The sequence below is a fragment of the Corapipo altera genome, unplaced genomic scaffold (assembly GCF_003945725.1).
Source record: "Corapipo altera isolate COAL_440 unplaced genomic scaffold, ASM394572v1 45, whole genome shotgun sequence".
Classification (NCBI taxonomy): domain Eukaryota; kingdom Metazoa; phylum Chordata; class Aves; order Passeriformes; family Pipridae; genus Corapipo; species Corapipo altera.
Window position 1 is genome coordinate 24,300,788 of NW_020884877.1, and position 21,080 is coordinate 24,321,867.

Here is a 21,080-nt window from a genome sequence, read left to right on the forward strand (position 1 = left end):
ATACCAGTCTGACTCAGAGAACTGCAGAAAAGTGCTTCCCATATGCTAGATCAAGCCAGATTATCTCTTCTGTGAAAATGTGCATTCTGCTGAGGCAGAATTTCACCTTCACATGCACAGTCTCAACTTTTTGTGTGGCTGCCCAGGTAGATTTTAATTTAATTGCAGCACATCATGATGTATAGAGGTACTGCTTCCATTACAAAAAAACCTGGGCTGTGAATGAACTGAAATGCAATGGAAACACAACAGGAACAGTCAAACACATAAAGCACAAGTGTCCCTGAGGATGCCACTGATCTAATGAGTTACAGCCCCTTCAGCCTCTGGCGAATCCACACTGGCAACAGAATTAGTTACCCTGTGGTAACATTAAAATAGTTCTGCTCCTCTCTTGGGGAAGTAATCAAAAGGATACTGTACTAAGAATGATGTTAAGGAATCCCTCAAATAAGACAAATAAGACTCAGCTTGAGAGCAAGGAAACTTTTGAAATTAGACTAATATGAAGGAGGAAAAAAAAAGAAAAAATACAGTGTTGTATTTCTGGGTAAAAGTTGGTTTCAGAATGGAATTCTAAAGCAAGACTTGTTTGACATTTAAGTTCAAAAAAGATAAGGTAGTTTGACTACAGCATTGTTTGTGGTCAGTTGTCTCTTCTTGATTAATTTATGTTAAAAATCTCTTGAACCTAGACATTACCCTGAAAAAAAAAAAAAAAAGGTCTGTGTATGTGGACTGAAAGTCAAGCCTTCATTAAAACGAAGCTGCAGAGCAGCACTTCCAGTAGTATACAGCTATACAAGGTTCCTACCCTCTGTTCCGTTCCTTTACTGCAAAGGAATGATGGATGCTTCCCTTAGGCAACTTCTGGAGCGTTTTTAAAATTGAGCTTATCCTATGAGATAGTTTGATGGCTGACTCTGAGTTCCCATTAGCTAATCCACATCAGCTGATCTTGAAAACATTGGGGTAACACCATGCCCACACTTTCAAAATTTCTCAGTTAACAGGTTTTACATGTGTTTTGATGACTTCCACTTTTCAGCTGAAACTTAGAGCACTATAGAATGTGGCAATCTAAGCTGGGACAGTTTGCCCCTTGGCCAATGCAGGGCCATTCCCAAGTCTGTTGTAATAACCATCTGTTTTCTGCCATTCTGGTACATAACAGCTTAATGTTCACGGTATTTGATCACACCACAATTGATGCAAGGGTGAGGGTTTTTTCTTTTCTTTCTTTTTAAATTAAATTATTTTCTTTCTGTCAACATCTCATCTTTGTTTTTCATTTATAAGAAATGTTAATGCAATTTCTGACATTTGAATTTTCCTCATTCTGCAAGCACTCATCCCTCATTTTCATCCAAATTTGGTTTCCCTTTTACTGGAAGTGATTTATATTAAGAAACTGTCTTTAGAGTGCGTTGTTTATGTTGATGGCACATCCTCTATCATTAAAAGCTTCCACACATGTTTTGCTTTTTGTCCTTCATTTTTGGTCTCTAGCTGGCATTGTGTTTCACGTTTGGTCCTGAGGTGCTGCAAGAACCACCTGAGGTGCTGCAATTAAAAAAAAAACCACCCAAGCTTAGTCTTACAAGGGTTACAGCTGCTGGTGATCCATACCGAGTGATGTACTGAGAACCTTGGGACACACTTGAAAGCTCTGGAACAGAGTTTCTTTGATGCTCATGACAGCTTACCCCTGACTTTTCAATATTGTAACAAAACCCCTCTCCCCTTCAGTTAGTGCTCTGAAACCAATTATTACATAGCCAAGTGGTTCCATGAGTCTACTGGTCTGGAATGCCTTTTGAACATTTAATAAGGCTAGACTTGTGTATTTTGTAAAGTCACCTACAGTCCTTTACATTTATGGTATACTTGAAATACAGCAAAATGCTTTCGAATAAGCAATGACTTTGAAAAGCTGTCACAAGTATCACTGTAGGCAAGTAAGACATCATACTTTGCTTACCTTAGGCAGAAATACGTATCTCAGAGAAACAGCTGTAGCCTCTCAATTAAGTCTTCAAAGAGAGACTTCTTATTTCAGTGATAACCTCCTTCAAAAGCTTAATGCCTAAGAAAGGTCATTCTGAGAGAGAAAGAAAAATGACCTAAAGACACAATCTCTCATGACTAGAGGAAAAGACTCCTACCTGAAAGCTTTTCTTCCACCTGGTTATATTTTATGGTCCCATTCACACTAGAGGGAAGAGTGACAGGAACAAAACAAACTGCTTTTCCGGAAAGCATCTCCCTTCACTGCTCTGATAAACTGGTTACCAGCAGGGACTCTGACAGGCTTTCAGGTGACTAATCTGCTCGTCCAGTGATCAATGAATGACTACAGTAATCCGATTGTAAGGGCTACAGGCTTCCCAACATAGACACATGCTGGGGAAGCTGCACTGAAAAAAAAAAAGCATGAACAGAAAGTGGTGGGGGAGAAAGGGGAACAGATGTGAAGTCAGAGTGCACTGCTGGCAGGGAAGGAGAAATGAGGTCGAGAGCCAATAAGCAGGAACACCAGTATCTGCTGAATAGCATTTGCTCACCAAGAGCAGCAGTATTAGGTCTCTATTTAAAAAAATAAAAACAGTGTGCAGAAGACAAGCATCAGCAAAATGGGTGGCTGCAAAGCATTACAGCCCACAGAAATACCTTGGCTGTCAGCCTGCCCTGCTGCCATCACTACCCACACTGCATGTCCTCTGCCTTGAAAACAATCAGTGATGCTGCTGTCTGGTGGGAAGATGCTGGATAAACCTCAAGGAGAGCGCAGTGGATCAGATATTTTGTTTGTCATCCATGGCAGAACTGCAAGACAGGATATTCTCCTAGGAGTCAGCCCTCATGTAGCAAGCACTCCACTTTGATACCATACCTAGAGAAAGCTGGGGAAGGCAATTAACTGCCTCTCTTACATGGAGAAACTGTTTGCAAAAGAAGAGAAGCTTCCTACATGCAGTATTGATTTGGTTTGGCACAACAGAGCCCATTGTATGTGCCACCCCAATTCCCACTCTCCTTCCAGTCTGTAATCTTGTGTAGTGCACTCAGGTATTGGTGTGAATGTCAGGTGGTTAAATATCCCTTTGACACATTTTTTCTGCAGATGGATCTGACCTGTAATTCCTTGTCAGTGATTAGTTAACTGACAGAGAGAGCCACATGTCAGAAGGCTTATCTCAGGCATGAGGCAGACCTGAAGAACAGTCACTATGTCTGTGAGTTGCCTTATCTTCCAACTAGACCAGTTATTACCAGGAGCTGTCTTGCCTTTATACTCTGATTTGTCTCAGGCTCAGCAAAGCATGAACACCAACTCACTACACAGGTACATCCAAAGTCAATTCAATTCTCCTCACCTCAGTTTCCTATTCATAAAAAACTGATTAAAATGTTCAACCACCCTGATAGAAAGCCTATTAATATTAATATTCAACTTCAGTATCTGCAATCTCCATCAGCATATAATCACCATATATTTCAGGTGACCTGGATGTACCCTGCACATCCCTTTTTAAGGAAGTGGTTTGTTTGTTTGTTTTTAAATGGGATGCCTGGTGAATTTAAAAAATGGCTTGTATACTTATTTTCATACCACAGAACAACATGAAAATTGTAATACGAGATGTGAACACCAATTCAAATACAATAGCTTGCACATACAATAACAGAAACAACTCAGTCATGCACGTTTTTTAAAAACTTTATAGAAAATTTGTGCATCAGCCCCAAAGTCTCCCAAATTTTGATTTTCCTTTGTATAAAAAACAATGCAAAGGTGTAAAGGAAAAAAAAATCTAACATCCTCAGAGTTGCAAATGGCACCAGGAATGTCTATAATTGAACGTTTGAGTAACCTGGACCATGTTTATCACCTGTCAGGTTTTCCTGCATTAGACCAATTAATCTGGCATTACCCAGTGCACCCGACTCACGGTTCAGTTAGAAAAAATTCTCACAGTGAAGACACTTGTTAGGAATGTTTTCAAAGAAGTACTGCTCAATCTCTGTAGTTCATGTCTCCCTGTATTTCAGCTGCAAGAAACCACTGACACAGGGAAGACGGATGTCAGGATTCAATTTAGTCTACTTAGTCTTTTACAAGGCCAAAATTAGCTTCACCTTGATTAACTTAGTTTCTCCACAGACTACCTAATGGATCTACCCCAATTTACTCGGCCTTTAGATCACTTACTTAAGGAAGTGTCATCTTACTTAAGTGATCTGATGCTAATTTCTCACTTTAAATAAGCATAAGACTGATTAGTTTGAATTTTTTAAGACCACGGCATTTCTTATGCCCCATCCATATGAAGTGTGGGACTTTTCAACACAGTGCCAAAAGCCTCCTACAAATAGCTAAGTACCTTCAGTGTTTTTCATACAAACCCAAGGAATAATACTGAGGCTGTCAGTGCTGGATGGAATTTATCCTTCTTAATAATAAGGAAGCAAAAGACAACCATAAATGAATCTGAGACTGATGACTTAGAAGGAATGCTATGCCACAATAAGCCTAGCTAATTATCCAGGACCCACTGCAAAGTACTGGAAAAAATCCCACCTTTGTATTTGACAGGACTTGGAGCAGTAGCCCTTTATGGGGCAAAGGGCCTTTAAAATGTTTTCTACATTAACCCCACAAAAGAAAATTTCCCTTGACAAAAACAAAACAACAGACATTCCAAAGGGCAAAGAACACACAGAAGTTGATTAGAAACCATAATATGTGGCTAGATAACACCTGTAACCTACCAGCAGGTTTAAGCACCATCCCATAATATAATTCAGACAGGGATTGAACAGTTTGCCACTAACTAGCCTTACTGCTGAGTTTTCTGAGTTATCTGTGAGCTGAATTTAATTTAGAAAAATAAAATTGAGTTTTATTGTTAAGGCAGACTATTCACTCCAGGTAAAGTTTTCCCAGTGATCGCAGCACAGTGTTCCTTCATGAGATCCTTACAGTACAATAGCAAAGCCAAAAATGGCAATATGAAGTGAAATGTAGACCCAGACGGACTCAGAGATGTGTCCAAGTAGCAAGTTAAGGAAAAGTTGGATTCTGACACTGGTTGGATACTGATGATAAGCCAAGAATATCCATTCCTTCTCATATTAAATAAAAATTACTTGCCACATACAAAAAGAAAATATTTCTCTAACAATGAATTAACAAACTGAGCTCTGCATGAAATGCTTAGATCATCTTGGAGAGAAAAATGAACTGGAGAAAGATGGGTTACAATTCAGAAACAGTTTTACAGACTTTATTCCAAAAATCAGTGTCCGGTCAGGAGAGGATTTCTGAGGTTTTCTCCCTTTCTGCATGTACAACGATTTTTTGCTGTAATCTGCTAGCAACAGCTGAGCATTTAGAGAAGCCTTAGTGGCAGCATTCAGAAACTCAGAGAACTCTAATGCCAATAAGCTTTTGCTAGAGGTTCTGATGGAAAAAAGATACATGAACAGATAAGAGATTTGGAGACCACGATTTTAAATTTTGTACTATTTTTGGTACACAAATCCACATTGATCTGAGTCTTGGGAAAAGTTACTATAATCCTCATGGCAACAGGGACATAATGAGTTTTAGGGACGAAGCAGAGGGGACAGCTAAAACTGTAAAAATGTTGAACACATGGGTTTACAGCCCATCATGCATGTTCTTAATTCTGCTCTTGTTCCTCTCACTCTGCTATTCCATGACTCCCAGAAAATAAAATGGGATGCAGAAGAGAGGAACTAACTCCCCATAATGGTGGCAATGCAGCTTTCTAGCCCCAGACCAGCTAAAGAACAGGAGGAATCCTACACAGTGCAACAGTGACTGCGTAGCCTGAAATAGCCCAGCAGAGTACACAAGCCCAGGGAAAGTCTAGGTCACTGCTGCTCCCACATTAGCATTGTATGTCAACCCTAAAATAACTCAGCAATGGTTAGTAAGAGTAAGAGAGGGGTTGTCTTTTTGGTTTCTGAGTCCCAGTGAAGGATCAGCAGGTCCCACGTCAAAGGCAGCTCCCTCAAGGTGGGGGGCTCTTGACCAGCCCTTAGCTAATGCAGATGAAATGCTTCAGAGAAATTATAAGTGATAGCTTTGAGAACAGATTAGTTTCAGGCTTATTTTAAATCAGTGTTTTCCTACTTTGTACTTTTTTTCAGGGGTGGGAGGGCAGGGAGGGAACAACTGCATTTCCAGTCTAGTAATCAAGAAATTAACTCACAGGTTTACCAGAATTTGTTTTCATTTTAGGCTTTTATGTGAATTCATACAGACAGAATAGGGGCAGGCATAGCACTGAAGTGCCACAGACAAACACTCCAGAACATTGCAAAGCAAAGACAAATCTTGAGATCCCAAGGATCATGGTACATTTCCCATCAAACTGCATGTACAAATTTAGGGCAGGTATTACTTAGTCATAGACAAAAGGAATAGTTCCCTTGGCAGCTGCCCCTCACAGCCTGTTGGACAGGCAGTGACCAACTATATAAATCTGGAAAAATATCATTTACAGGTGACAAATACCAAATACAGACTTGATTGCAGCAGGAGGAAGAGTCTGAGGGAGGGGGATTGAAGAGAGAGGGAGATGATCATCTCCAGCCCGTAAAACAAAACACCTGTATAAACTGATGCCAGGGGAGATTGAAAGAACAAAGACCATAATACGGATTAATCCTACCTCACTGTTGAATTTATCAATGGAATTCTGTCATCTCTTTTCTTCATTGTGAACTCTCATCTTTCAGACTATGTTTGTTCAGATCCTAGTGCAGAATTATGGCTTTCGCAGACAAATCAACTATGTCAATTCAGCACTGGTACACCTCTCCCAGAACAGCCTCACTGCTCTCTGTGCACTAAGCCCTTGGTAAGGTCAGATCATTAATACCTTTTTCTGAAACATGCATATTATTTTACACTACACAGTCCTTAAGCACTTCAGTTGCACATACCTCCAAGGGGCAGAAAAAGTACCCAGCTGACAGAAGCTTAGAAAAAATATGGAATCCACTTACAACCACCTCTTTTAAGGGTCCAAGATTATTTTTTGTTAAAAAATATTAGTTTATATGATTTTAGTAATTACAATAGGTTGAGTTATTCACCTTTGACTGTGACCTGAGCACTGCAAGATGCCTGTCCTTTGTTGTTTTCAGCCAGACAGGTATAAATGCCATCATCTTCAGGTAGGGCATCTTGGACAGTCAATTTTGCAACTCCATCTTCAAAAGTGGAATGGGCATACTGAATTGGCTGATCTGCAGACAGAAAGGAAGAGAATTGACTTAATACAGCCATGAGTTTCAAAAGCACATCTAGTTTTCAGTGAAATCTGGATGCCTAACACCAGCCAGTATATTAAAGTACAGGGTCAAATCCCTCTCTCTGGTGCACAGCCACTGCACTCTAGTGACGACAACCAGCAGCATCCCAAGCACAAAATGCTTTATGGTTGTCAGACAAAGCTCACCATTAGATTCACTGAGTGCCACCTCGAGTAGCAGCAAGAGGGGAAAGGTTTATCTTCGTGTTTTGGATAGATTCTCTTTCTGCTGGATAAGACAGGAACTGTCTTGTGTGTTTGCTTCAGACATTATTTCCATCTTGTAATTTGCCTGGAACTAGGTAAAATGCAGATAAAACTAGATGCGCAAGACCTGTTGGGCATGGAGGAGCACTTGAAGTCCTCCACAAGGGCCTCTGTAGTGGAAGACATTCCAAGAGAGACAGCAAGATCTGTGGCTGATTTACAGAAGAAGTCAATCTGCACTACAGTGTTAGTCCAGTAACAGACAGGTGTGGTCTGATCTGTGGTGATGCGACTATTAAAGAAGTTCATTTTAAGAAACTGGTTCCTTAAATTGCTTTGGTGTGTTTAAATATTAGTGTAGGTGGTTTAAAGTTGCCTTCCTATTGTTTCAGGAACTGTCATCAATCTTAGCCTTGCTTTCTGAAATGCTTCTGCAATCTGTTTCCCCAATATTAAATAGTTTCCACTACTGACTCATCTTTGGTTGCTTTCCCAGTGTATGCAATGCTTAAGAGGGCCTGATACCTGTGCATAAACATCATGCTGGAAAAAGGAATTAGAGTCACCTAAGAGAGGAGGATGAAACAGAGAAATTGTGCAGGACTGAATCAAAGACATCTGTCATTTGGGAGTTGATGGTCAAAAGGAAAGATCAATATTGATTTCATTGCCAAAATCATTTCAAAATAGGACAAAGCTCTGGGGTTTCTAAGAAGCAGTTCTGTACTATGAGGATAAATTAAGTGATGCGACAGATTTTTCTCTCATCTCTGATTTTCAACACTGGCAAACTCAGAAGGCAGGCATTGTCTGTGCACTATCTATCTGCATAAAAAGTTGTTTTTTATTGTTCCTTTATTTATAAGCCATCTGTTTGTTAAGTTAGCAAATTTTCTATTGCATTAAAAATTGGGGTGAATATTCAATAAACTACCCAGAAAACTCCAATTTTAGAATAAACTCTCTCCACCTTTGTCACAGGTCACATATTCCTACTACTGGTTCCCTTGAGCTCCTTTTCACTCAGTTTATACACAGACTGTAATAACTATTATGTTGAACCACATACTTTTTGCACATGGAAATAGCACTGCGCTCAAATATGCAGATGTAGAGCTAAAGCCCAAACACACAAAGTTTTCTGTAAGAGGACACTGGGCACTGGACTGCCTTCCTAGTCCAACTATGGAATATCTATCCTGTCTAGGATTCTGACATTCAAACTATTAGTGGGGCCAAATGATGCAATGATGCCACATCAGAAATGCATTCAAGATAAAAGCTGCACCATCAAAAACAGAAAAATGCCTTTTTATTTCTGTCGTAAGTAAGCAAATGAATAAGGGTGAGTGTTCTGCATGTAAAAATAAAATGTGGATTTCTTCACAATGTCCTCAGACCTTGTCAGGGTTCTATTTCACTCCAGCTTCCAACAACGCTGTGGCTATTTTTCAGCAGTATTCACAAAATAGTGAATTCACTTAAAGATCAGCCTTTTCATTAGGCCCCAGAAAAGAAACACAAGCGTATAAGCCCTTAGGAATAACCTGCAGCAAGATTCTAAGTTACATCCATAGTACTTATATTTTGATGTAATAAAAACAACACTCCCAGTAGTGAAATGTTCCCTTCTCCAGAGGCAGAACAGTCAAATCTCCACGACAGCTTGGCAGCAGGAACAATAACAAAAAATACCTTTCTACTGGCATGTTATGCCTGAAGAAAGGAAATTTTCCCCTGGCCCATTTATTAAAAGTTTTCTGGACAAATCGCAAAGCTATTCTAAAACCAAACACTACTCAGAGAATTGTTATGCTAAAGTCACGGTCATACTGTTCTTAAATTCAGCAGAAAGAGGTTCAATTCAAGTCTATGAGAAAAAAAAAACAACTCAGAAAGCAATATGAATAGAAAGATACTTAAAATAGTAATACACTCCTTATTTCTGCAATTGAAAAAGAAGATACCTGTAAAGTACTTACAGAAGATAAAGTAAGTTGGAGTGACACACTGAAGTATTGTCAAGAGAGCACATGTAAAAAGTTATTTATAAGGCTTTGGTGAGGCCAGACCTAAAACATAAGAAGCTTACTTTCAGGGAATTTGCCAGTAAATCAGCAAAAATTCAGAAAGAAACTTAAAATAAAGGTAGAGTGAGAGCAATAGGGCAAAAGAACCACCTTGAAAAAGTTGTAGAAAAGCTTTAATGGTAGAGCTGCAGAGAAGAGTAAGAGCTCTAATAAAATTCATAGTTCAGTCAGGTACACTTATTTGTGCAGTCTATGAATATGGAAAAAGTACTCATCCTCACAGATTCTGAGATGTAATTACAGACAATGCAGAGCACACACCATCTACTTTTTGTCTCAGCTGACCTTAAAGAGAGATCACTCTGCATAATGCTTGGAAAATGTTTGAACTCGTATGTAGTCACAGCTGGTAAAAATTATTGGTATCTAAAGTAGTACTTCTACTTGTACAAGAAGTTATTGCAAGGCTTTTAGTTCTCTGGTGGTTTGGATTCCTTGGAGATTGCAGGAAGGCAGACTGGACACCATGAAGGCTGTTCAGCATCAAGGGATGGCCAGCCTGGAAGGGAGACTGTTCAGCTTTCTTACTTCCTTTTTTTTTTTTTTCCTCCTCTCAAAGCAGCCTTCTGTTTGTGTTTCTTCTGATATGATAACTTGGCCTTTACATTCATTTCACCGAGATATACATCCTTTCCTCACGATTCTGCTCAAAAATTAATTCTGGCCTGTGATCTCTGTCATGTTTGGGAGATAATTTGCATTTGATATTTTCTAGTGAACTTTACCATCCTGTCCCATAAGATTTTTATTTCTATGGAGTGCTGTGTTTTGAACAGCAGTGTGGTTGCTCTCAGCAGACTGCTTTTTCCTCTGTTGCAGCCAATCAGTTGTGAATATAAAAAGCTTTATATTCCAAATATGGACCACAGATGCTAACACATCTTTTTTAAAAACCAAATTTGTCTGCCTGCCTCAAATTATATACTGTGAATATACTGTTTTCTTCATATGGTCAGTTGATGAAAGACTCCACCAAAAAGCCACTGTTATGTCTGCTTGGAGTAATATTTCAGGACCAGACATACAACTTTCTCCTTTATTTGATCATGGATATAAATACGAGAAATTCGTAGTATCCAGCTAGCTTGTAGACAGGAAGGAAATGTTTGCATTCAAATGGATATCAAAAAAGCCAATTTGATCCTTAAGTAAAATAGTGATCCTAGGAGTGTACATGGAATTATCAACATTAAACAACTGTTTATAATCCATTCAAGTTTGTATCAAAATAGTATATAAACAGTTATTTCTCACAATCAGATGCAAGACAGAAAAGCATTAAACTATAGTGATATGTTTTAGGAGTCTGGAATGAAAGTTGTGTGCTTGTGTCTTTAGAATAATATATGATGTCCCTGATTTTCATTATTATGATAGTTTCTGTTACTGAGACTCATGACTGCCTTTTGATTTAAGAGCAGAGTTAATACACTGACTTTTTACAGAACCCTGATGGTTTGAAATCCAACTAACTACAACAAAAATCCACCTGTATTTTCCTCCTCATAATATTGATCCACCTGCAGTCAGAAGCTTGGATGCAATATAAACATGGTCATACCTGAACAGGGGCAGACTTATATGAGATCAGTGAGAAGAAAGGTCAATGTAGAATAAACGTCCTGAAAAAAGGCAGAGGGGCACAGTGCATCACAGAAACATATTGCTTATTTATCTCTAAGCTGTATTTTTCAGGAGATAACAGTCTTCTAGTTAGCATAGCAGAACATGGTTACATAAATGGAGGTTGTTTCTGTGCCTGATAAACTGTAAGTCACTTGAAAATCAACCCAAAGTCAGTCATCTGAGACAGGAAGATGCTGTCTGTGTGAAGATAACTGAGTATAAGTAGATCATTCAATGACAAAGGGAACACTTTATGACCAAGGATACTCTTTTATAAAGATGAAATGACTGACCCTGAGCTGCAAGACAATTCTTGCAGAGCCCAGCAATGATTCTGCTCACATGTGTAAGGGAGGAACTTCAGAGTAGCCTTCAAATAGAGAAACAAATTTTGTCCAATGGGAGAGTGTCGGAACCTTTACTCACGTGTTTTGTGTCGTAAACAAAGCATTGGCCTTTCTGTTCTAGACATGGGGTTATTAGGAAGGTGAACAGACCATGCCGTGGGAACATAGCAATCTCAAGGTCATGGTTCATTTGCCCTGCCACCTTTTTCAGTTATCCTGCTTACTTTGAATGACTAAAGAAAAACAGAGATCATGTGCAAATAATTAATTTTAAAATAATCCTGGAAGAAACATCTTAATGGCAAAGAATGCTATTCCTTGTTTATAATCACACCCCCCCCCCCCCCCCCAAGATAGATAGCCTGAGAGAGCCTGCAAAAAAATCAATTGCACTTCAAGAGTAAGAGAGGTAATCAAGGGTTAAGCTGCATAAATTTGTCTAGTGTTTAATAGATATGGCTTTAAATGGAAAGAGCCCTTAGCCAAAGCATGTAGTGCCTGGATTTCTGAAATCATTTGAAATCTAACCAAAACGCTGATGTTTGGGCCTAGCTCTGGTATTAAGGGAAAGTTAAGGAAACTTGACTGTTCAGTTGCGTAATGAGGGCAGGGTAGGAGATTATACAGTCTGATAAAAGTAAAAAACATTTTCCTTTTCAATTTATTTTTTTTAGTCAGCTTTAGGCAAATATTAGAATGTCAAGGAACATATTTCTAGTAGAGAAGTAACTAGAAGAGCCATAGTTTCAAGATCTTGGGAACATAGCTGCTAATACCAATTATAATGTGCCCAGGTGATGGAAGGCTAGAATCAGGCATTGGTTTCCTTCCTACTGTAAAGAGGGATATACTGCACTTATTTTGTGTAGAACTTATTATCCCTGCAGGATCACAATGCCAACCTGTTATGCTCAGAGGAGAAGCTCGTGCCAAAAGTGTGGGGGCAGCACAGGATTCAGCACAGGGCAGCAGCACCACAGATTTGTCACACATGGTGAGGGGCTGTTTGACACAGCCCAGGTAACTCACCTGGGCACAGCCTGGTCACCAGCACAGCACAGATGTGTCACAGCCGGTGAGGGACAGTGTGACACAGCCCAGGACACTCACCGGGCACAGCTCTGTCACCAGCACAGCACAGACGTGTCACAGCCGGTGAGGGACAGTGTGACACAGCCCAGGTAAAACCCACCAGGGCACAGCCTGGTCCTGGTCACCAGCGCTCCCTGCTGGGCACACCGCGGAATTGCTCCAACCACTCTTGGTGCACGTGATGTGAGTGTAAGTAAATTTTCTTCAGGTGTCCCGGAGGGTTGTATTGGGGTGATTTAGAGCGCTTTGTCCAGTATTCAGAGCCTATGGGTGTCAGGTGTTGCAGAGCAGGGGATTTCTTACCATTGAGAAGCCACGTGATGTGAGGCACAGGGACCCCTCCCACACAGCACTGCAGCACGAAGTCTTGTCCTTCACTCACAGTGCAGCCTTTCAAGACACTGGAAAAGCATGGAGCAACCTCTTCAACTTTAGGCCCTTTAAAACCAAAATGAAAACAGTTCCTTTAATCAGCTTTAGCACTTAGCGACTTTTTCTAGGTGTGCTTAGGTGACATGGCTGGGCTAAGCACGGTGATACGTTTTATTGAGGCATAGAAATGATTTTGAGCAGTGGACTGGTATAAAAAAGGGGTTTTTCTATCATCCACAAGGCAGGCACTGTCAGCCCTCAAGCTCTATTTTAGGTGGTGGTTTTCTGTGCCAGAATCCACCATTTGCAGCCAATCACTGTAAGCGTATGCAGTATATTACCAGAGAGCTCAGCACAAGGAACAGGAAAGATAATTCTTCTCTCCTCTTGTCTGTCTTCTCCCAGTTCCTTTCCCAGATCTCCCCTGGCTGGCAGTGAGAAACAGGGAGACTTAAGGATGCAGTTTATAGGTCTCTCACGAGACAGAAAGAGAATATCTTGGGTATTCTAGTTTAACTTCAGGTACAGCAAAATGCTGCATAAACATGATCATAGATACAGGACAAAACCTAAAACCAGGTGTAAACATTAGAACTGAGGACAAGAATTGCTAGAGGCCAACAAATTTTTCAACCAGACTTAGTAACACAGTGCCTTCAAGCTGAAAATAATTTGTCACTGGGACATGTGCTTGAATTAGCAAAATGCAATTCTCATTCCTTCCCTTTTCTTCTTATTAGCTTTACTGCACTGGATTGTTTTGTGCTTTAAAAACATTTCAATTTTTCAGTGTTCTATAGAAATGCTAAGCAACTTCAAAAGAATTAAATGCAGAACAACAAAATCTTTGACAACTTGAATTAAATACAAGCATCAATAGAAAACCCAAGAATAGGCCTCCCTTGGTACAAAACAATCATTAAGATGGTTTTAGCTATACAAACAACAAAAAATGATAAGTCAGAAGGGAAACTGATGCAAAAAGTGGCTTGCCAGCTGTCCCACACCACATTACTCACAGGGGTAGGAATCTGAATTAACCTGCATTGAGAAGTCAAATAAAAATCATGTGGTCACCACCCTCTGACAGTTTAAAAAAGCCCAGCCACAGTTTTCAAAGTGCAGATATGCTCACGAGAGCTACTCACTCCTGACAGTTAACAACCAGCTGGTGGAAGTCTGGCCTTTGGCATTGACAGCTGTACAGCTGTAAGACCCACTGTCCCTCAAACAGGCTTTCTTTAACCACAGGCAATGAATCCCATCTTCTTCATATATTTGAACATCTTCTCCAGCTTTAATAGGTCGACCTTCTTTGAACCACTGCATGTCTGGTTTTGGTTTCCCTGAAACTAGACAATCAAGCATTTGGATTTTTAGGAACAGGTATTCTCCTAAGTGTAATTCCATTATTTACTTTACTGTAAATTAGGTACAACTTGCACATACATAATTATAGAAACCTTAATGGACAATACACAGAACTATTGTAAAAGAAGACAGTTTGATGTCCCTGCTTTAGGTGGTGCTGTACGAACAGGCAGGAGGGCCTGTGAAAGCAACACTGATCGCTGTTTCTTGGATTACTCATTAAAGTCCATTAGGGATGTTCCACTGTAACTCCCTGCAGACACCTTGCCCTTGCAGATAATTATGACTTTGTGCTTTGGGTTCAATGCCAAATGAAAAGGCATTCACTGGCTTCAATAAAAACTGAGTAATCTTCTTTCTCTACAATAGGGACTACATTTCCTGCCTAACAGGATCATGGATTAGTTAAAGCTTGCAAAACGTTTGAGATGCTCTGACAGAAAACAATTCATGTTTTTAGTACTAATGTACCTGAAAAATAAACTATTCAAAAGGTGCCATAATCTTTAGAATTTTTTTGCCCCTACTTACTCTCTGAGCTTCTGCTATAAATTATCTTCTGTACTCATGGGGCAAGAACTATCAGGAAATGAAATAAATTACCATGGTTGTGTGTGTGTTTTTTTTTTTTTGGCCTCCAGAGACATAAAATCCAATTTCTCTCTCATTTGTGGGAACACTTTAAAGAGCAAATATAATTTAGAAAAAAAAAGCAGAAAAATGCTTCCAAATTATTTTCTACTAAAACTGGAATTGAAAAAAAAAAAAAAAAAGATAAGTGTTCCAAATCTACTCCCTATATTCAGCAAAACGCAGCTCTTGTTACTCTTCTGAGAGGGTTAAAACCTGGTCAAATTTTGTGGAGCAAACTCTAAATCTCCCTTTTAATTCTGACTTTATGATTACAGCTGTTTGGAAACACTCAGGTCAGGTTGACCAAATATGAGATGTAAAATTAGATGCCACAAGGGAAATGCAGTGACTGATTGTATTTCCTTATCCGATAATTTTTTTGGCTCAAGGGCAATCTAACTAATTACAGTTCTGGAAAGTGTACCATCCATTTACTCACTTGCAATTTCATACAGGAGGGCCTAAAACTACCTCCTAGAAACAGCAGCAATGGTTATATCTGGGGAAACCCCAGATGAGAGAGGAGATGGACACTGCAGTATGGGATGGTTTGAAAATTTCATTAAGAGAAGTATTGTGGAAATAGCATTGGATTCTGCATCTATTTCCAACAAGCTTTAGGAGGAGAACTTGCTGAGAAAGAGGAATTGCTTCCCCATTTCCACACACAGAAGGGGAACCTGACTAAACCCAGGGCCTCTGATAACTTTCATCCCTTTACCTTTGCTCTTGAATTTAACCTCCTGGCCTTCTGATGCTTCCAGGCTCTGTGGATGGCTCTCAAACCGAGGGAGAATTCCCAGAGGCTCCCTCTTCTCCTCCGTTATAGCCTTCTGGGCTCCAGATCTGTTTTCTGCTTCTCTACTCCTTGGACTGGCTTGCCTTGTCAGAGGTGGAGTTTGTTGAGCTGACATCAGGAGCTGCACAGCCCTTTTCCTCTCTTCACCCTGTCTCATGGAAGTGGCCTGGGGTTCTGCCTTTGGTTCTGGTTGCAGTTTGACAGCTTGTAGTGTGATGGTGCTTGAAGTTTTCTGCAAGACTGGAGGTCCCTTTTTGCCTTCTTTATGTTCTTGAGGAGACACTGCATTGGCTTCTTGGTACTGTCCCTGCTTACTTTCTTTGGCTTCTCTGGTGAAGTAAAAGGACTCTTTCTTTGCTGACACCCTGTCTTTGGATTCAACCACGAGTTCTGTGCTGCTGGATTTCAGCTCTTTAGCAATCCCATTGCTAGTTGACTGTTTGAATTCTGAATTTTCAACAGTTTTAACAGCAAGTGTGGTTGGTTTTGATGGCATGCTGAAGGAAAATGAGAAGTTTACAGATATATGACACTGCGTAAAGACTAATTATTATCAGCACTGATATAAATGTTCAAGCCCTTAGCAAGAAGGTGAAATGATTAGCCTTTAGATTCTTTCACATAGATGAGCATGGATAAAAGAAGTGGAGTGAAAAGCTTCATAAAATGCAGTCAGGGCTCAGACACTGTGTCAGCTGAGGAATTTCTGGATACAGATCCACTGCTCAAGTTCTAACAGGTTTTGTGAGTCAGACACTAAACTTTCACACACTGCTTTAGATAGGGAGCAATTACACAAGACCCTGAATGACCATGATGTAACACTACTTCATGCTTTCATAAATTAAGGTCAAGTATAATTATAGCTCAAATATCACATAAAATAGTTCCCTCAAGGGAAATGAAAATGTAAATTGTGCAGCAAAGTTACTATTTCTAATTATGGTAATTCAAGTGATTTTAAAAGAGGACTGATAGGAAACGTGACTAAAGCCTAGAGGAGGGAGAGGGGGTTTTGGCAAATTAAAAAAAAAAAAAATTGGGTGGACATAGCAATGTCAGCTATGGATTTATTAGGTTGAGTTTCTTAGAACTGTGATGGATCGTCTCAGTACTTTGGGGACACAGCAGTGGACGACTAATTGGAGTCTTTAATCTAAGCTTCCTTCATTGAAGTTGATTGCCCTGACCACTAAGTTATTACCTGTAGAGCTCTGTGTCTGTGTCTCACATTTCTAAAGTATTATTCCAAGGCAGAATTGGAACATTTCACTTTGAAATAAGGGAAGAAATTTCTACTGCAGCTCTGGCTTGCTATACTCAGTGCCATTGACTTATTCTTTTAGGGAGACTTGGGATATTTATTGTGGTATTTCTTCAGCCAGAGTTAAATGTACTAGAGATTTGCAGTTACAACTGTAAGATTTTTACATTTTACAAAATATCTCTTTTTTGTGTGTGTGTGTGTGAATAAATCACGGAGGATGCAGAACTATTCTGGAGAATGCAATACATGAGGAGTTCTGGCTGTAGAGCTGCACAGTTTCGTTTACACTACACTTACTTTCAAGTATGTTCCTAAAAATCACACAGATCTGAAAAACAGGGTAGCCCAGCATTTTCAGTTCCACTTTGCAGCAGCCATGGAGTTAGGACAACATGAACATGCCATTTTAAAATCTCATTCAGGGCAGGTAAGGACAGATTAAGCATCCTGAAGACTGTAAAGCAACTGGCCTTCGTGAAAGTGTCTTACACAGACAGCTTAGAGCATTTAATTCCTGCATTTTCTATTTATGAAGAAAAGTAATTTTACAAAATATTTTTTAAAAATATTATAATAATTTAACTTTAAAAATCTTGATGAAGCCTAAAATACCATTTTTTTTCTTGCTACTTCACTCACACTTTTGTACGTATTTTTGGACAACAGCACAGACCATGGCCATACTACATTTTGTTTATGACAGCAAAGAACAGCCAGCTCAGTACTGACAAGATTCACTCACGTTTTTGACTTCAAAAAGGAAATTTGACCCTCTGGTACAGCATATAATTTCTATTCACAGGCTTGGGTTTTTTTTCATATTATATAACTATTTGACTAGATGGAAGCAGTGAGTATAAAACCATCTGAATTTTGCTTTCCTGGACCAGACCAGAACTCTGTACTTCATAATGTTGCCACCAGTTCCACCAACTATTTCATAGGAGTCTACCAGGACAGCTGAATTTGGCAGTAAAAAAGAATCTCATTCCAAGTAAACATTTCCTAACTTCCAAATACAGACTGATCCAAAAACGTTTATCACTTTGTGAGGAAACCTCATCCAATAAATGTCAAAATTAATGCACTGCAATTAAATATTCTGAGAAAGTACTGCATAAAAACATACCATGGTGGCTGAGCGTATGTGTCAGTCTTATCTGGACCTTAAACAGAAAAGAAGAAACAGGTAACTTATACATATAATACTGTACATAATTCCATACATTTGAAAGATTTTAAGCAAAGAATATACTTAAGAACCTTCATTTTTAATCCAATGAAATCATGATTGACTGTCACCACACTGAAATTGGTATGGACCACAGCAAGCTGCTCAGCTGAAACACAAAGAGGTCTTGGTCCATATTGAGACATTTCTGGGTCATGTTCTCAAGTCACTTGAGAACTGAAGGTTTTGTGAGCCTCAAAAGCTCTGTGTTGGGAGAGAGAAGTAAGGAAGAGATTCCAACTGGGAGGCAGCTCATCAAATCTTATGATAACTCCATAGAGATTGCAGAAGTGGAGAAAGACAAATCATCAATCAGTGCTACCCCTGAGCATGCTTTCAGTGAAATTGCAGCTGTCCTCTGGCTAAAACACAAAACCAAACTAACAGTAGGAAAACCTCCCAAAACATGGGCCTACCTGTGAACATTCACCAACTCATTTGCTGTGTAGCAAGTATTATCATGTTTAACATGAATAACACAAAAGCTAATGCATCACATTTTTTCACTTTGAAACACCACCAGGAAATCTGGGAGCATGGCTGAGCTATACTGATTTGCCAAGGTGCCTCATCAGCTGCACTGATAAAACTGAGCACATATTTGCCCACAGTCAGTCTCTCAGTATTTAATCCTCCAGGCATTTTCCCAAACCTTGACGGTATTTGTTTCTCTTGGGGGTAGCATGAGTTAATAAATAGTTGTGAGGAGAGAAGTACCATTCCAGGTCAAATACAAACCACATCTCTCCATTTCCCCCTCATCAGCACTTCAGGATGAAACTTGTTTTCTCCTGGTCAGATCAAAGTTGCACCTACGCTGTTGTCTACAAACTACAGTAGAAAAACATGTAATAATTAATTTGCAAAATAATGAATTTTTCAAGTCATCAATAAGCACTCCATAAAAATGCTTTCAGAGTCTCTACCTCCGGGAAAAGACACAATCATATGGTGGATGATACCCTGATCTACACTGTGTTTTGCAAGCAAAAATCCACATCTAAATGCTTGGACCTGCCATACCATTCAGAGTGACCAAAAGAATCTATTTACACACAAACAAAAGTTGCAGTGGGAAAGGGAAATAACCCATTGACCTCACTTCAATAAACCTGTCAATAAACAGTAACAGAAATATAAAAAATAAAGCTGAAAACAGATTGGATAAATGTAGAAGAGGAAGCTGAATAACTACTGGTTGCAAACAAGACAATAACATGCAACCCTGTCAATTAAAAAACTATTTTCCTCCTCCCCCTCTACCTTCCTCTCTGTGAACCTGGGAAAAAATGTAGCTATTGCAGTAAAAATATCTCTGTGTGAGATTGCATGGATTTGAAAGAAAATGTAGTAATTCTGAGCTTCTTGACTGTCTGTTAGCATCTTGCAGCAACCCTGACGACCTGATTTAATTGATAATGAAAGAATTAGGTATTATATATTGTGGTTAGGTAAGTGGAATCATCCAATTAGTCAAGGACGTTGCAAAAGAGTGCCCTTTTTACTGACCTGTACTAATCCAAGAAAGAATGCCCACATTATTCAGAGATGTGGTCAGCATCTGAAGCAAACATATACCACAACTGACTTTGTGACCCCAGTTCCGCATCATCTCTCAAGGCAGATGTACCCATTACAGAACAGAAAGCTCACCACTTCAGGGGGAGCAATTAAGAATAGAGTTTCATGTTTAGAAAAAGACTTATTGAAAAAACCCAGCCTTTTCTATAAAACCTCCATTGAATAGGCAAACTGTAGAAGCTTCTTCTACAATGCCTTCATCAGATTGGAACCTACAGATAAAAAGCACAGCTTTAAGTTATATAAAGGTTCTGAGCACATATTGTGGTTCTGAGCATCCCAAATGTTAATCCCCTTGTTATTTATACTACTGAAACCTTACAGAGTGCCAGCATTGATGTGAACCTAAAAATCTCGCAACAAAAAATTACCCCACTGATCTTATGACTGCAGCTGAAGCCAGCAGCTGTTGATTGGATTATTTAATTGCGTCCAGTGACTGCTTACCCACAGCCTGAAGAAATTCTCTTTAATGTGGTTGCTGAAGGCTGTATTTTGAGGCCATTGCAAAGGGCACCCTGAGAAGTATCAAACTGCAAAACGAACTGTATATGATGAAGCATATATAGAATAGAACATCCTAAACTATTTATGCAAAGACATTTGTTTCCTTTAGAAGCAGTGAAATAGGTGGGGTCGAGAGCTGAAAAGCCTAAATTTTAATCTCATTAAACTGTTCTTTATGGTTTAGAGTTATGATTCTTTACTTTACTCCCTAGTTCTACAAACATAGAACAATTTTTTTTCCCCAAAGAGAGTTGGTATAAATGTGCATCTGGTGCTAGTATTCAAGAAGTACAAAATTAATTATTGATTACAATGACAAGTCAAAGGCTTCCATTTGCTGAAAAGAAAATCTGTATTCAAAACACATAAAAGTCCAAAACACAGTAAAAGTGAAAACTTGGTTTTAAAGAAAGTTGTTACAAAGCACTTTCAATAGCCTTTTTTTCCACTGAACCAACGCCAGTGTTTACAGCTGCAGCACATTCCAGGCTACCACAGTATCATTTAAGGAAGACAGAAAGAGGAAGACAACGGGAAAAAATGAATGTTTCTTGTGGATATGCTGAGAACACAACCAGAAATATTTTAAAGGAAGGTCTGTGGTTCAC

At 39.3% G+C, this 21,080-nt stretch overlaps 1 protein-coding gene across 4 annotated transcripts in view; it reads right to left on the reverse strand.

Annotated features, from left to right (window-relative positions):
- The window catches only part of MYLK (myosin light chain kinase), a 202,899-nt gene that overhangs the window by 94,211 nt on the left and 87,608 nt on the right, over positions 1–21,080 (reverse strand). For 3 of the 4 annotated variants that reach the window (XM_027637383.1, XM_027637385.1, XM_027637386.1), the window contains 5 exons: positions 18,283–18,319; positions 15,809–16,383; positions 14,232–14,435; positions 13,015–13,149; positions 7,132–7,284 (listed from right to left, as the gene is read on the reverse strand). In XM_027637383.1, coding sequence (XP_027493184.1) covers positions 7,132–7,284; positions 13,015–13,149; positions 14,232–14,435; positions 15,809–16,383; positions 18,283–18,319 — 1,104 coding nt within the window. The remainder of the gene's footprint in view (positions 1–7,131; positions 7,285–13,014; positions 13,150–14,231; positions 14,436–15,808; positions 16,384–18,282; positions 18,320–21,080) is intronic. The other variant, XM_027637384.1, reaches the window with a different exon arrangement.